This window comes from Musca autumnalis, unplaced genomic scaffold, assembly GCF_047663935.1.
Source record: "Musca autumnalis isolate F117 unplaced genomic scaffold, ASM4766393v1 scaffold_5, whole genome shotgun sequence".
Lineage (NCBI taxonomy): Eukaryota > Metazoa > Arthropoda > Insecta > Diptera > Muscidae > Musca > Musca autumnalis.
The window spans coordinates 28,054,328-28,072,646 of NW_027412088.1; the positions used below are offsets into that span (position 1 = coordinate 28,054,328).

At 36.1% G+C, this 18,319-nt stretch overlaps 1 protein-coding gene across 1 annotated transcript in view; it reads left to right on the forward strand.

Annotated features, from left to right (window-relative positions):
• The window catches only part of LOC141405935 (uncharacterized), a 266,779-nt gene that overhangs the window by 118,554 nt on the left and 129,906 nt on the right, over positions 1 to 18,319 (forward strand). Inside the window, exon 4 of the mRNA XM_073990830.1 lies at positions 1,432 to 2,744. Within this exon, the coding sequence (XP_073846931.1) occupies positions 1,729 to 2,744 (1,016 nt within the window). The 5' untranslated portion in view covers positions 1,432 to 1,728. The remainder of the gene's footprint in view (positions 1 to 1,431; positions 2,745 to 18,319) is intronic.

Sequence of the window (18,319 nt, forward strand, 5' to 3'; positions counted from 1 at the left end):
TTTTCGTATAGAAAAAATTTCCTCAGTTCACTGAGGATGGTTTTTTCGTATAGAAAAAATTTCCTCAGTTCACTGAGGATGGTTTTTTCGTATAGAAAAAATTTCCTCAGTTCACTGAGGATGGTTTTTTCGTATAGAAAAAATTTCCTCAGTTCACTGAGGATGGTTTTTTCGTATAGAAAAAATTTCCTCAGTTCACTGAGGATGGTTTTTTCGTATAGAAAAAATTACATCAGTTCCCTGAGGTCGGTTTTTTCTATAGAAAAAATTACCTCAGTTCTATGAGGTCGGTTTTTTTTTCTATAGAAATAATAACCTCAGTTCCCTGAGGTCGGTTTTTTCTAAAGAAAAAATTACCTCAGTTCCCTGAGGTCGGTTTTTTTCTATAGAAAAAATTACCTAAGTTCCCTGAGATCGGTTTTTTTCTATAGAAAAAATTACCTCAGTTCCCTGAGTACGGTTTTTTCCATAGAAAAAATTACATCGGTTTCCTGAGGTCGGTTTTTTCGATAGAAAAAATTACCTCAGTTACCTGAGGTCGGTTTTTTCTATAGAAAAAATTACCTCAGTTCCCTGAGGCCGGTTTTTTCTATAGAAAAAATTACCTCAGTTCCCTGAGGTCGGTTTTTTCTATAGAAAAAATTACCTCAGTTCCCTGAGGTCGGTTTTTTTTATTGAAAAAATTACCCCAGTTCCCTGAGGTCGGTTTTTTCTATAGAAAAAATTACCTCAGTTTCCTTAGGTCGTTTTTTTTTCTATAGAAAAAATTACCTCAGTTCCCTGAGGCCGGTTTTTTCTATAGAAAAAATTACTTCAGTTCCCTGAGTTCGGTTTTTTCTATAGAAAAAATTACCTCAGTTCCCTGAGGTGGGGTTTTCTATAGAAAAAATTACCTCAGTTCCCTGAGGTGGGTTTTTCTATAGAAAAAATTACCTCAGTTCCCTGAGGTGGGTTTTTCTATAGAAAAAATTACCTCAATTCCCTGAGGTGGGTTTTTCTATAAAAAATCTTATTGGCACCCTGGGGCATAAACTTTGTCATGTTTTTATTTCTCGGATGTCAGATCACAATAAAAAGTAATTAGATAACAATGAGGTGGGAATATCGTTAACATTGCGCAAATACAAAAAGACATAACAACAATAACTACTACTTGGTCACTAATTCACCAGCAACAACAGTTACTGACCAGCACAACAATACCCAGCCGGCTGCTATGATTAAACTTTCCCAGGTTGCAAAATCGAAGCACAACAACACAGCCAGCCAACAGATGTATTAAACGAAACAAGGCGCAATGAATAGTTTCAATGAAAAATATAAAAATGCTATTAAATAATAAATGAATTTACAATTAAAGCAACAGCATCAACAAAACGCCAATACATATTTTATAAAAAGAAAACTTTCTGTTTTTTTCTTTCTTTGCAGACCAACAACTAACTAAGGCGATGAAACTAAGACCCCTAGAAGTACCGATGAAATAGCAATACAATTTTCGAAACATTAACCAAAAAAGAAATAAGAAAGTCGAGACCCTCATACCTTTTTGCAATATTCATTTCAAGCGGAACAAATAAACACCCTAATGTCGCTGCCTCTCAATTTTTAAAAAAAAAAACTACGATCACGATTTAGCTGTGGCGGTACACCACCACTGCTCCGTCACCACGATTTCACCATAGAAATTCAATTTCTTGTTGTGAAAATTTTAACTGAACTGTCATAATGCCCATTTACCACAAAACCCCACCCACAATTTCGGGTAGCCATGCCACATCGGAAATAGATAATCACACCTCAGAGGCAGCCAAAGTAAAACGGACACGTGAACATGCCTATTTTAATTCCTATGATTTTGATGCAATTGAAGTCTTACCCTATGATGAGGAGGATGAAGAGGAGGAAGAGGGGAAGGGTAAGGGTACGGGAAAGAGTGGACGAGCCCATAACAAGTCAACAACAACAACAAATAGTCAAGCACAGCATGTTAAGTCTAAGCTACAACAACATTCAAGTCAAAACAGACAGCATTTACCACCGCCATCATCGGCACAACCGCAGCAACAACAACACCATCCCTATAACCATCCTTCCACAATACAATCATCACCTGCAGCTGCTGTTCCGGGCAAAACGTCCTCTAATAGTGATAATTTCATAGTCGATAAGCATTCTCATCTCAGCAGCCATGGTGGCTTGGCAACAAAAATGCCAGGCAACAACAACAACAAACACAATTCATATCTACAGCGTTTTGGTGTGGCCTTATTCGGTGGAATTAATATCAATCCCAACAACACTACAACAACCAACCACAAGTCGACAGCCGCCGGCATCCATAATTCAGTCTCTTCATCGTTGTCCACAACATCAACCTCTTCGTCGTATGCCGATGACGAGGATGATATAAAACATTTGAAAGTGTCATCATCGGGTATATCCTCATCAGCATCCTCCTCCACCTCTGCCTCACCGCATGCAAGGCCGGCGAAATCATCACGTTGCTCTTCCTCGGTATCATCATCGGCGGCATCGTCATCATCATCAGCGGCAGCAGCAAATTCTATGGCTGTGGATAGTCTCAATTGTGGACTTGAACAAAATGTTGCCCCGACTTCTAGTGACACAGCAACTGCAGCAGGTCCAGCAGCCGGTGTTGTTGTTGATATGACCTGTAGCCAAGCTGCTACCTCAGCCGATGGAAATTTCCTGTTACCTCGTGTAATGCTTAAATATCCAAGGTAAGTTTTATTATCGATTAAAAGTGTTATTAGTTTTTGAAATATACGCCATACGCAGAGAAATTGATCCTATGACTGAACTGAGGACCTGAGGAATTTTTTTCTTTAGAAAAAACCATCATCAGGAAGCTGAGGAAATTTTTTCTATAGAAAAAACCATCCTCAGGGAGCTGAGGAATTTTTTTCTATAGAAAAAACCATCCTATGGGAGCTGAGGAAATTTTTTCTATAGAAAAAACCATCATCAAGGAGCTGAGGAAATTCTTTCTATAGGAAAAAACCATAATCAGGAAGCTGAGGAAATTTTTTCTATAGAAAAAACCATCCTAAGGGAGCTGAAGAAATTTTTTCTATAGACAAAAACCATCCTCAGGGAACTGAGGAAATTTTTTCTAAAGAAAAAACAATCCTCAGGGAGCTGAGGAATTTTTTTCTATAGAAAAAAACCATCCTCAGGGAGCTGAGGAAATTCTTTCTATAGAAAAAACCATCCTCAGGGAGCTGAGGAAATTCTTTCTATAGAAAAAACCATCCTCAGGGACCGGTGGAAATTTTTTCTATAGAAAAACCCATCCTCAGGGAGCTGAGGAAATTCTTTCTATAGAAAAAACCAACCTCAGTTAACTGAGAAAATTCTTTCTACAGGAAAACGCTATCTAAGTTAACCGAGGAAATTTGTTCTATAGAAAACCCCATCATCAGCTAACTGAGGGAGTTTTTTCTGTTTTTTCCACAGAAAAAACCCACCTCAATTAACTGAGGAAATTTGTTCTACAGAAACAAACCCATCTCAGTTAACTGACGAAGTTTTTGCTACAGAAAAAACCCACTTCAGTCAACTGAGGAAATTTTTTCTATAAAAAACAAGCCTCAGAAAATTTTTTTCGATAGAAAAAAAACCATCATCATCTAACTGAGGAAAGTGTCCTCAGGGGCCTGATAACATTTTTTTCTATAGAAAAAAGTGTCCTCAGGGGCCTGATGACATTGTGTCCTCAGGTGCCTGATGACATTTTTTTCTATAGAAAAAAGTGTCCTCAGGGACCTGATGACATTTTTTTCTATAGAAAAAAGTGTCCTCAGGGACCTGATGACATTTTTTTCTATAGAAAAAAGTGTCCTCAGGGACCTGAGGACATTTTTTTCTATAGAAAAAAATCCTCAGGTCCCTGAGGACACTTTTTTCTATAGAAAAAAATTCCTCAGGACCCTGAGGACACTTTTTTCTATAGAAAAAATTCCTCAGGTCCCTGAGGACACTTTTTTCTATAGAAAGGTCCCTGAGGACACATTTTTCTATAGAAAAAATGTTCCTCAGGTCCCTAAGGACACTTTTTTTTATAGAAAAAATTCCTCAGGTCCCAGAGAACACTTTTATCTATAGAAAGGTCCCTGAGGACACTTTTTTCTATAGAAAAAAATTCCTCAGGTCCCTGAGGACACTTTTTTCTATAGAAAAAAATTCCTCAGGTCCCTGAGGACACTTTTTTCTATAGAAAAAAATTCCTCAGGTCCCTGAGAACACTTTTTTCTATAGAACAAAATTCCTCAGGTCCCTGAGGACACTTTTTTCTATAGAACAAAATTCCTCAGGTCCCTGAGGACACTTTTTTCTATAGAAAAAAATTCCTCAGGTCCCTGAGGACACTTTTTTCTATAGAAAAAAATTCCTCAGGTCCCTGAGGACACTTTTTTCTATAGAAAAAAATTCCTCATGTCCCTGAGGACACTTTTTTCTATAGAAAAAAAATTCCTCAGGTCCCTGAGGACACTTTTTTCTATAGAAAAAAATTCCTCAGGTCCCTGAGGACACTTTTTTCTATAGAAAAAAATTCCTCAGGTCCCTAAATCCTACGGTCCCTGAGGACACTTTTTTCTATAGAAAAAAATGTCATCAGGTCCCTGAGGACACTTTTTTCTATAAAAAAAATTTAATCAGGTCCCTGAGGACACTTTTTTCTATAGAAAAACATGTCATCAGGTCCCTAAGGACACTATAGAAAAAAGTGTCCTCAGGGACCTGATGACATTTTTTCTATAGAAATCTGATAAATTTTTTTCACTCATCTAAAAACCAATAAAAGGGCCGTCTATACTCCCACTGCTTAATAACACCGCCAATCAACTTATATATTACCTTAATTAAGTGGTTAATGGGGTATTTGTTAACAAAAAGAAAAATTCGTTTCATGTGATTTTTCGAATGCCACCATCAAAAATGAAACCGAAATTACACAAAAGACCTTCACTTCGTTTGTGACAATAGCAGTAGCAACAACAATTCCAATATAATGCACTTGACTTCTAAGATTACACAGCAATTAATGCAACGCCAATCAAGTGACACTAAAAGCAATCCAACATTGCAGTAAGTTTTTCATGCTTCCCCTGGAAGAGTGCGCCGCCTGCTGTGCATGTCTTTACTTCTCTGAACAAAAACAACAACTTGGGAAACCCGTAACAAACAAATAAAACAAAATTAAATTTTAAGTACCACCATTTAGTCTTCATTAACTGACACTTTCCGGTGTGTGGACGGTAGAATATGTGTGTCTGTGCAATGGAACTTCATTACAGCAATACAATTAAATTAGCTTAAAAACAACATGTAATGATATAAATCACCTCACACATCATGACAGAGGTGCAGGGATGGGAACTTTATATAGATTAATAGTTTTACCGGAGAAAAACTAGTTCCCAAAAACATGGCAGAAGGGAAAGGGGAGACTTCTCTTACATCAAAGTGGACAGTACTTTCTTCTTTCTTCGAGTTCAAACACCGAATGTACTATATTCGACAGTACGATAAGACTTAGGGGTCTGTGAATGCATGAGCACGAAATGCAACGCTTAGCACATTCACCCACGATCACGATTATTCGAAAAAAGAACAAACAAATCAGCATCGGTTTTTGGGTAATATAAATAATGGTATAATTTTACCTTAATTATTTAGGAAACCCTGTGATTCCAAGATTGACAATTTTTGAATATAAAAATTTTCGTGTGGTTTTTACTCTTATCTGTAGACACGAACTACAAAATATTAATGAACCCTCATGACACGAAACACTTGAATAAGATATTGAATTTAAGAGGACAAGCATACTACCTTCTACAGAAAAAAATTTCATGTCCCTGAGGACACCTTTTTCTTTAGTTCCTCAGGTGCTTTTATTTAAAGATCAAAACTCTTCAGGAACCCTGAGGACACCTTTTTCTATAGAAACAAATTCTGAGGTCCATGAAACACGTTTTTCTATAGCAAAAATATATAGAAAAATTCTCAGATCCCGTAGAACACTTTTTTGTATAAAAAAAATCTATAGAAAATATGCTCAGGTCCCTGAGGACACTATTTTTTATAGAAAGAATTCCTCAGGGAATTGAGGTCACCAGGGGCACTTTTTTATACAAAAAAAATCATCAGTATAGTGAGAAAACTGTTTCTTATAAAAAATTAAAAGCTCCATGAGGACGCTTTTCCCATTGGAAAAAAATCCTCAGGACCCTGAGGACACATATTTTCTATAGAAAAAAAATTCCTCATGTTCCTGGGGACACTTCTTGTTATAGAAAAGCATTCCTCAGTTCCTAGGTTCCTAAGGACACTTCTTCCAATAGAAAAAAATTCTCAAGTCCCTGAGGACACGTCTTTTCTATAGAAAAAATTCCTCAGGTCCCTAAGGACACGTTTTTTCTATAGAAAACAAAATTACTCATGTTCCTGAGGACACATTTTTATAAAAAAATCAAGTCCCTGAAGACATTTTTTTAAGAAACAAAATTCCCCATGTACCTGACAACACATTTTTATAGAAAAAAACTTCAGATCCCTGAGGTCACTTTTTTCTATAGAAAACAGTGAGGATTTTTCTATAGAAAAAGTGACCTCCCCAGTTCCCTGATCTATAGAAAAAATTCATCAGTTCCCTTAGGACACTTTTTTAATAGAAAAAATTTTCTCAGTTCCTTGAGGACACTGTTTTCTATGGAAAAAATTCCTCAGTTCCCCATATAAAAAAATCCTCATGTCCCTGAGGACAAGTCTTTTCTACAGAAAAAATTCATCATGCTATAGAAAAAATTCCTTAGGTCCCTGGGACACTTTTTTCGAGGACATGTTTTTTCCATAGAAAACAAAATTTCTCAGGTTCCTAAGGACACATTTTTATAGAAAAAATTCCTCAAGTCTCTGAGTACAAAAAATTCCTCAGCTCCCCGAGGACACTTTTATCTATAGAAAAAATACCCCAATAGTGTCCTATTTTCTATAGAAAAAATCCTCAGTTCCCTGAGGACACTTTTTGTTAAAGAAAAAAATCCTCAGGTCCCTGAGTACACTATTTTCTATAGAAAAAAATTACTCAGTACACTGAGGACACTTTTTTCTATAGAAACAAAATTCTCAGTTCCCCGAGGACACTTTTTTCTATAGAAAAAATCTTCAGTTCCATGACGACACTTTTTTCTATAGAAACACATTCCGGGGGACATTTTTTTCTATAAAAAAAGAAAAATTCCTCAGGCTTCTGACAACCACTTTTTGCTTATAGAATTCCTCAGGGCCCTGAGGACACGTATTTTCTATAGAAAAAAAATCCTCAGGTTCCTGAGGACATTTTTTTGCTAAAGAAAAAAATCCTCAGTTCCAACAGGACACTTTTTTCTATAGGAAAAAATCCTCAGTTCGCTGAGGACACTTTTTGCTAAAGAAAAAAACACCTTTTCTATAGAAAAAAATTACTCAGTACACTGAGGACACTTTTTTCTATAGAAAAAATTCCTCAGTTCCCCAAGGACACTTTTTTCTATAGAAAAAAAAAATCATCAGGTCCCTGAGGACACTTTTTTCTATAGAAAAGTTCGTCAGTTCCAACAAGACACTTTTTTCTACAGAAAAAAAATCCTCAGTTCCCCGAGGACACTTTTTTCTATAGAAAAAATCCTCAGTTCCCTGAAGACACTTTTTTCTATAAAAATTCCTCAAGTCCCTGAGTACAACTTTATTTTCTATAGAAGCAAGTATCTGACCCTCACATTTTTATAGAAAAAAATTTTCATGCCCCTGAGGTCACTTTTTATTTAGAAGACAGTGTCCTCAGGGATCTGAGGAATTTTTTTATATAGCAAAAATGACCTCCTCAATTCCCTGAATACAGTTTTTTCTATAGAAAAAATGCTTCAGCTCCCCGAGGACACGTATTTTCTATAGAAAAAATACCTTAGTTCCAGCAGGACTCTTTTTTCTGTAGAAAAAAATCCTCAGTTCCATGAGGACACTTTTTGCTAAAGAAAAAAATCCTCAGGTCCCTGAGGACACGTATTTTCTATAGAAAAAAATCCTCAGGTCCCTGCGGACACGTATTTTCTATAGAAAAAAATCCTCAGGTCCCTCAGTTCCCTGAGTACACTTTTTTCTATAGAAAAAAAGTACTCAGTAAACTCAGTACACTGAGGACACTTTTTTCTACAGAAAAAAATTCATCAGTTCCATGAGGACAATTTTTTCTATAGAAACACATTCATTGGGACATAAAAAAAAGAAAAATTCCTCAGGTCCCTGACGACACTATTTTCTACGGAAAAACTTTCCAGAGGACACTTTTTCGAAAGAAAATTTTCCTCAGGCTTCTGACGACACTTTTTGCTATAAAAAATTCCTCAGGTTCCTGAGGACATTTTTTGCTAAAGAAAAAAATTCTCAGGTCCCTGAGGACACTTTTTCTATAGAAGCAAAATCCCCAGATTCCGGACAACACTTTTTCCTATAGAAAAAATATTCCTCAGAGTATTTTCTATAGAAAAAAATTACTCAGGCTTCCGACGACACTTTTTGCTATAGAAAAAAATCCTCAGGTCACTGAGGCCACGTATTTTCTATAGAAAAAAATTTTCCTCAGGGACCTGAGAATTTCATAGAATTCTATAGAAAAAATTTATCAGATTCCTGAGGACACTATTTGCTATAGAAAAAAAATCCTCAGGTCCTATAGAAGCATAATTCTCCAGGCTCATGGCAAATTTTTTTCCTGTAGAAAAAATTCCTCAGATATCTGGGAACACTTTTTTCTATAGAGAAACATTCCTGGCGACACTTTTTTCTATAAAAAAATGAAAAATTCCTCAGGCCTTTACGACACTTTTTTTTCGTAGAAAAAATCCTTAGAAACGTGAGGACTTTTTTCTATAGAAAAATTCGTCAGAACCCAGAGGATTTTTTTCTATAGAAAAAAGTGTCCTCAGGGTTCTGACGAATACAGTACACTTTCTTGCTTTAGAAAAAAATTACTCAGTACACTGAGGACAATTTTTGTCTATAGAAAAAGTTCCTCAGTTACGCGAGGACACTTTTTTTCTATAGAAAAAAATTCCTCAGTTCCATTCGGACACTTTTTTCTATAGAAACAAATACTCAGTACACTGAGGACACTTTTTTCTACAGAAAAAAAATTCCTCAATTCAATGAAGACACTTTGTTCTATAGTAAAAACTCCTCAGTTTCCTGAGGACACTTTTTTCTATAGAAAAAAATTCCTCAGTTCAATGAGGACACTTTTTTCTATAGAAAAAATTCTCAGTTTCCTGAGGACACTTTTTTCTATAGACACATTCCTGGGGACATTTTTTTCTATAGAAAAAGAAAAATTCCTCATGTCCCTGACGACACTATTTTCTACGGAAAAACTTTCCAGAGGACACTTTTTCGAAAAAAATCCTCAGGCTTCTGACGACACTTTTTTATTTAGAAAAAATTCCTCAGGCGCCAGAGGACACGTATTTTCTATAGAAAAAAATGCCTCAGGTTCCTGAGGACATTTTTTTGCTAAAGAAAAAAATCCTCATGTCACTGAGGAACTTTTTTAAAGAAAAACACTGAAAACTCTTTTTCTATAAAAGCAAAATTATCCAGGCTGCTAGCAACATTTTTTCCTATAGAAAAAAAAATTCCTCAGATCCCTGAGAACACTGAGGACATTATTTTCTATAGAAAAAAGTGTCCTCAGGTACTGAGACAAAGCAAAATTATCCAGGCTCCTAGCAACATTTTTTCCTATAGAAAAAAATTCCTCAGTTCCCCGAGGACACTTTTTTCTATAGAAAAACATTCCTGAAGACACAGGTCACTCAGGACACTTTTTTCTACAGAAAAATATTCTACAGTGCCTCAAGTATCTGAGTATAGATACTCAAGTATATTCCTCAGATACTTGGGGCACTGTAGAATATTTTTCTATACAAAATGTTCACCTGGGGAAAGTGAGGAATGAGTTTCTTAAAAACATGTCAACTCAGTTATTTGAGGAATATTTGTCTACCTCAGTTAACGGAAGTGCGGTTTTCTATACATTTCACCTCAGTAATGTGAGAAACATTTTTCTATAGAAAATGTCATCACAGTAACCTGAGGAATAATTTTCTAGGGAAAAATGTCACCTCAGTACTCTGAGAATATTTTTGTGAGGCAAAATGCAACTTAGTGAACGGAAGGATATTTTTTATATACAATTTTTATTTTTCTATACGATAATGTGCATTCTCAGTTAACTGAGAAATATTTCCATGCACGGTTTCCATTTAGAAAATGAATGACCTCCATATTTGTCGTGTGCAATGATTTTAAATTAGTTACGTAATTTTTGTTGAAGCACGCTCACACAACAACACCCACTTTGTCGGAATATTGGCCATAAAGAGGCATACAAGTGAAACCGAATTGCAATGTCAATTGATTTGTAGCGGTTGTTGTTTTTCCCAAGTACATTTGTGGGGACTGTTAAACAGAGGGACAGACACCAAATTCATATCGGACGTTACACTATCACCAGAGAACAGTCATAGATTTTTTCTATAAAGACAAGAACCTAACCGCCCGTAACCAATAAATATCTGCTCTTACATCTTTATGTTCTTTTACGTGAAATATGAACAACATTTAAAACACTTTCAATTTTAATTCCTTTGGTTTATTCTGCACTCTTCCATGCCGAGACTTGTTTGTGTTCCTTGGATCTTAAGATGTTGCCTAAAATTCCATGGTGTTTTTTGTCAAAGGCCATGGACCATCAGCAGCTAAGATTTTTTGCCTCTCCTTTTCAAGTCGTGCCTTCGTGACAAATGACAGTTTCGTAAAGTTAATGACAAAAATGTTTTTCGTTTTTTTTTTTTTTTTTTTTTTTTGTCAGACAGCTTCTTAAAAAATTACCATCACCGTCACTAGCTTAACAGAAACGCGACGCTTTGTCTTACATTATCAGGTATTTGTCACCAGAGGTCAAAAAGAAGTGGTGGTAGCAAATGATAAGCTTGCTCAGTGGATGGAGAAGGGCCACCACACTCAAGTGAATTGATGGAAGGCTTCATTAGCTCCCAAGAAGGACTTTTCGCCAACAATGTTGTAGCAGAACCGTCAACTATTTAAGTTGCGACTACCGAACATTAATCTTAATTAAATGTGATTATGTCATAAGTCATTTGCGCTTTTCATGTCAAGTTCCTACTCCTTCCTTCCTTTTTTTCTGATTTGTTATGGAAGCTGTTGTTTCTTTTTATGAAGTTATAAAGTGGTCTATTTTTAATATTACTCAGGTGATTTATACTCTCATTTTATTAAGAAGGGCAATTAAGAAGAAGACCTCTTGTCGTTCATCATATAAAAAGGATAATTTGAGAATTCACTTTTTTCAGTTCCCTGAGAAAAAAATCCTCAGGGAATTGAGGACAGCATTTCTACAGAAAAAAATCTTCAGCTCCCTGAATACACTTTTTTCTATAGGAAAAAATTCCTCAGGTGCCTGAGGACAGTTTATTCTATAGGAAAAAATTCCTAAGGTCCCAGAGTACACTTTTTGTTTAGAAAAAATTTCCTCTGGCCCCTGAGGACACTTTTTTTCTATAGAAAAAATTCCTGAGTTCCCAGAAAACATTTTTTTTCTGTACGAAACAAGTCCTCATGACCAAGGACACTTTTTTCTAACAGGAAAAAAAAATTTTCTATAGAAATAAATTCCTCAGGGCCCTGAGGACACTTTTATCTGTAGAAAACAAATTCCTCAGGTCCTTGAGGTCACTTTTTTCAATAAGAAAAAAATTCCTCAGGTCCCTGAGGACACTTTTTTCAATAAGAAAAAAATTCCTCTGGTCCCTGAGGACACTTTTTTCTATAGAAAACAATTCCTCACACTTTTATCTATAAAAAAAATCCGTAGGTCTCTGAGGACACTTTTTTATGGAAAAAAAAATCCACAGGTTATTGAGGACACACATTTTTCTACAGAAAAAATTCCTCAGGTCCAAGAGGACACTTTTTTCTATGGAAAAAAAAATTCTCAGGTCTCTGAGGACACTTTTTTCTATAGAAAAAATTTCCTCGGGCCCATGAGGACACTTTTTTATATAGACAAAATTTCCTCGGGTCCCTGGGGACACATTTTTCCACAGAAAAAATTTCCTCAGTTTCCTGAGAACACTCTTTTCTATAGAAAAAAATTTCGTCAGGACCCTGAGGACCCTTTTTTCTATAGAAAAAATTTCGTCAGGACCCTCAGGACCCTTTTTTCTATAGAAAAAATTTCGTCAGGACCCTCAGGACCCTTTTTTCTATAGAAAAAATGCTCAAGTCCATAAGGACACTTTTTATATAGAAAACATTTCCTCAGGTCCCTGAGGACACTTTTGCCAATAGGAAAAACTTCCTCAGGTCCCTGAGGACATTTTTTCTATAGAAAAAAATCCGCAGGTCCCTGAGCACACTTTTTTCTATAAAAAAATTTTCCTCAGATCCCATAGGCCACTTTTTTCTATAGAAAAAATTTCCTCAGGTCCCTGAGGACACTTTTTTCTATAGAAAAAATCTTCAGATCACTGAGGACACTTTCTTCTGTCGAAAAAAATGTTTATCAATAGGAAAAAATTTCCTCAGGTTTCTGAGGACCCTTTTTTCATAGGAAAAACTTCCTCAGGTCCCTGAGGACACTTTTTCCATAGGAAAAACTTTCTCAGGTCCCTGGTGACACTCTTTTCTATAGAAAAAAATTGCTCAGGTAGCTGAGGACACTTTTCTCTATAGGAAAAATTTCCTCGGGTCCCTGGGGACACTTTTTTCTACAGAAAAAATTTCCTCAGGCTCCTGAGGACACTCTTTTCTATAGAAAAAAATTTCGTCAGGTCCCTGAGGACACTTTTTTCTATAAAAAAAATTTCGTCAGGTCCCTGAGGACACTTTTTTCTATAGAAAAAAATTCGTCAGGTCCCAGAGGACACTCTTTGCTATAGAAAAAATTTCGTCAGGTCCCTGAGGACACTTTTTTCCATAGGAAAAACTTCCCCAGGTCATTGAGGACACTTTTTTCAATAGGAAAAAATGTCCTTAGGTTCCTGAGGACACCTTTTTCTGTAGAAAAAAATGTCCTTAGGTTCCTGAGGACACCTTTTTCTGTAGAAAAAAATTTCCTTAAGTTCCTGAGGACACCTTTTGCTATAGGAAAACATTTCTCAGGTCCCGTAGGACACTTTTTTTAAAAGAAAAAAATTCTCAGGTCCCTTTTTCTAAAATAACGAACATTAATTTTGATGTATTCACACAAATGGAAATCTCTGCCGACACAACACAGAACGAATGGCCGTTCATGATGGGGCATTATCTGCTGCCAGTAGCTACAGCTACACCACCATCAACATAATCTTCAATCTTGATGAGTTGAATTGACAAACAATAATTCCAATTTTGTATAAAAGAATATAACAAAAAGATATGCACATAGATTAAATCTAATAGGCCAACATGATGACTTTAAGGTCTTTGTCATCATCATCATCGCCAGAAGCAACAGCAGTAACAACTTCGAGCAACAACAACATCACTGTTGACAGCTACAAAAACTCGACCTCTAATCTGGACAGCAAAACTAACGAACAAATGTCTGATGTAGATGTTGCACGAGAGATAGACAATGTTGTTGTCGGTTGTTAATGCCACATTAAGACGAAACATGCAACCGAAACTTTGAGTTAAAAATATCATCAACAACAGCGGCGAGCTGAACACGATTTATGTCAATAACATTGAAGCGGTGTCAGGCCAGGCAGGCAGGCAGAATAACAAACAATATGGTAAAGTAATACATTTGTCATGCAATGACGGCTTAAACTTGGATGTCATTGGGCAGCCCGTCTATTTGCTTGGTTGCAAGCATAAATTAGTAAAGAAGTAATCGCTAGGTTACCACCAAACTGCAGATTACATGACCTGGCCTTACACATTTCCGCAGGATATCCAACGAAGATTAGTGGTATTCGAAATTGAACATTGAATAATTTTCAAAATTCAACATTGACCACAAAACTGATGATGACCATTGGTTAGGAGCATGCTTCATGCATACTTGGCACAGAACAACCGCCTGATGAGCATTCATGCCACTGTCACATAACCACCGAAAGAAGTTATTAACAAAACATTGTTGCTGTAGTCAAGTTGTTATTGGCCGGCCGGTTAGCTTGCGGCGACCTGGCAGATGGTTAAATAAATAAACCCCTGATGTGTTTTTCTGTTTTTGGCAAAGTTCAAGTTTTCATAATTTGTTGTTGCGAACGATGTTGCAACATCCCCTCAGCCAGTCATTCATTGAGTGCTCAAATAATTGAAGACACTGACAAAGTTATAAACCACGGTGGACAACCGGCAATGATGACGACAACAACAGCGGTGCCAATGCGCCAATGCATCGCTTTGTTAGGCAGGCGCCTGTCGCCAACCTTCACCTCTTTATGCTTACACACATATTCGTAAAAAACTTCGTCAGACAGAGCTTGAAATTTAACCAAGAATACCCATCGCTGTAATTTTTTACACTAAAATATAACCATCGACTCACATATGAAATGAATGAACACAATTTGCAACAATGAAGCGAAGAGTAATATTTAGCTAAGGGGAGGCGTAGGTTTAATTAAGCCAATGACATTGTACTATAGAAAACCCCGTATTAGGAAAAACGTTATTTTTTTAATATAGAAAACACCCTTCTTATGGACCTGAGGTTTTTAAAAACCGCCTAAGTACTGTTATCTATGAAAAATCCATCCTAAGGATATTTTTCTATAGTAAAAACCCTCCTGAAGATTTTTTGTAGAAAAAACACTTCTTAAGACCAAAGATGTGCTCAGGGTCCTAATGAAAAACTGTCCACAGGGGACCCTTGTCCGGGCTCGGAGGGGTACCTGAGGATACTTGAGCATTTTTTCTATATAAAAAAAGCTCTCAGTGACCTGTGGAAATTGGTTTCTATAGAAAAATTGTCCTCAGTAACCTTTGAACTTTTTCATTGAAAAAGTGTCCTCAGTGACATGAGGAAATTTTTGTATAGGAAAAAAACTTATCGGGCACAGAGGAAATTTTTATTACTTTTATTGAAAAAAAAAACCTTAGGGAATTGAAGGAAATCCTGAAGTGGGGTTTTTTTCTCAAGTCCCTGAGGGCAATTTTTATTATTTTTAAAAAACCCTACCTCCGGAACCTGAGAATTTTTTATAGAAAAAACCCCTTTGGTACTTAGACTTGAGGTCATTTTTATAAAAAAAAAACAACATATCACATGTCACCATAATAGAAAACATTTTCTCAAGTCCCCGATGTAAGTTTTTTTAGAATAAGATTCTCAGGACTATGATGTAGGCTTTTTATAGAAAAAACAATTTCTTAGGTCCCACCTCAGAGTCATGAAGGATTTCTTTCAATAGCTCATGTCCCGGTACCTGGAGAAAATGTTTCTATAGAAACAATTCCATTTTTTATAGAAAAAAATGGAAATGGGAAAAAAATTTCCTCAGGTCACCCATTGAGGAAAATTTTTTCTAAAGAAAAAAATTCTTCAGGTCCCTGAGGACACTTTTTTCTATAGAAAAAAATTCCTAAGGTCTCTGAATACACTTTTTTCTATAGAAAAAATTACTCAGGTCCCTGAGAACACTTCTTGCTATAGAAAAAATGGTCCTCAGGGACCTGAGGAATTATAGAAAAAAAAAATACCTCAGGTCCCTGAGGACACCTTTCTATATAGGACACTTTTTTCTATAGAAAAAAGTCCTACAGTCCCTGAGGACACTTTTTTCTAGAAAAATTCCTCAGGTCCTCAGTATCATGAGGAATGTTTTCTATTGAAAAAAATTGGTATTAGTGAACTTAGAATATTTCTCTTATACAAAAGAATGTCCTCAGTGGCCAGGAAATCCTTTTTCTATAGAAAAAAAGTGTCCTCGGTGACCAGAGGAATTTTTTTTCTGTAGAAAAAGTGTCCTCAGTGACCTGAGGAAATTTTTTCTGTAGAAAAAGTGTCCTCAGTGACCTGAGGAAATTTTTTCTATAGAAAAAAGTGTCCTCTGTGCCCTGAGGAATTTTTTTCTATAGAAAAAAGTGTCCTCAGTGACCTGAGGAATTTTTTTCTATAGAAAAAAGTGTCCTCAGTGACCTGAGGAATTTTTTTCTATAGAAAAAAGTGTCCTCAGTGACCTGAGGAATTTTTTTCTATAGAAAAAAGTGTCCTCAGTGACCTGAGGAATTTTTTTCTATAGAAAAAAGTGTCCTCAGGGCCTGAGCAATTTTTTTTTCTATAGAAAAAAGTGTCCTCTGGGACCTGATGACATTTTTTCTATAGAAAAAAGTGTCCTCTGGGACCTGATGACATTTTTTCTATAGAAAAAAGTGTCCTCTGGGACCTGATGACATTTTTTCTATAGAAAAAAGTGTCCTCTGGGACCTGATGACATTTTTTCTATAGAAAAAAGTGTCCTCTGGGACCTGATGACATTTTTTCTATAGAAAAAACTGTCCTCAGGGACCTGATGACATTTCTTCTAAAAAAAAAATGTCCTCAGGGACCTGATGACATTTTTTCTATAGAAAAAAGTGTCCTCAGGGACCTGATGACATTTTTTCTATAGAAAAAAGTGTCCTCAGGGACCTGATGACATTTTTTCTATAGAAAAAAGTGTCCTCAGGGACCTGATGACATTTTTTCTATAGAAAAAAAGTGTCCTCAGGGACCTGATGACATTTTTTCTATAGAAAAAAAGTGTCCTCAGGGACCTGATGACATTTTTTCTATAGAAAAAAAGTGTCCTCAGGGACCTGATGACATTTTTTCTATAGAAAAAAAGTGTCCTCAGGGACCTGATGACATTTTTTCTATAGAAAAAAAGTGTCCTCAGGGACCTGATGACATTTTTTCTATAGAAAAAAAGTGTCCTCAGGGACCTGATGACATTTTTTCTATAGAAAAAAAGTGTCCTCAGGGACCTGATGACATTTTTTCTGTAGAAAAAAAGTGTCCTCAAAGACCTGATGACATTTTTTCTATAGAAAAAAGTGTCCTCACGTCCTCATGGACCTGATGACATTTTTTCTATAGAAAAAAGTGTCCTCTGGGACCTGATGACATTTTTTCTATAGAAAAAAGTGTCCTCTGGGACCTGATGACATTTGTTCTATAGAAAAAAGTGTCCTCTGGGACCTGATGACATTTGTTCTATAGAAAAAAGTGTCCTCTGGGACCTGATGACATTTGTTCTATAGAAAAAAGTGTCCTCTGGGACCTGATGACATTTGTTCTATAGAAAAAAGTGTCCTCAGGGACCTGATGACATTTTTTCTATAGAAAAAAATGTCCTCAGGGACCTGATGACATTTTTTCTATAGAAAAAAGTGTCCTCAGGGACCTGATGACATTTTTTCTATAGAAAAAAGTGTCCTCAGGGACCTGATGACATTTTTTCTATAGAAAAAAGTGTCCTCAGGGACCTGATGACATTTTTTCTATAGAAAAAAGTGTCCTCAGGGACCTGATGACATTTTTTCTATAGAAAAAAGTGTCCTCAGGGACCTGATGACATTTTTTCTATAGAAAAAAGTGTCCTCAGGGACCTGATGACATTTTTTCTATAGAAAAAAGTGTCCTCAGGGACCTGATGACATTTTTTCTATAGAAAAAAGTGTCCTCAGGGACCTGATGACATTTTTTCTATAGAAAAAAGTGTCCTCAGGGACCTGATGACATTTTTTCTATAGAAAAAAGTGTCCTCAGGGACCTGATGACATTTTTTCTATAGAAAAAAGTGTCCTCAGGGACCTGATGACATTTTTTCTATAGAAAAAAGTGTCCTCAGGGACCTGATGACATTTTTTCTGTAGAAAAAAGTGTCCTCACTGAGGACAGTGACCTGAGGAAATTTTTTCTATACAAAAGAAGTGCCCTCAGTGACCTGAGAAATTTTTTTCTATAGAAAAAAAGTGTCCTCAGTGACCTGAGGAAATTTTTTCTGTAGAAAAAAGTGTCCTAGGGACCTGAAGAAATTTTTCCCTTTAGAAAAATGTGTCCTCTGTGACTTGAGAAATTTTTTTTCTACAGAAAAAAGTGTCCTCAGTGACATGAGGAAATTTTTTTCTTTAGAAAAAAGTTTCCTCAGTAAGCTGAGGAAATTTTTTCAGTTACCTAAGGAAATTTTTTCTATAGAAAAATGTGGCCTCAGTGAACTGAGGAATTTGTTCTATAGAAAAAAGTATCCTCAGTGAACTG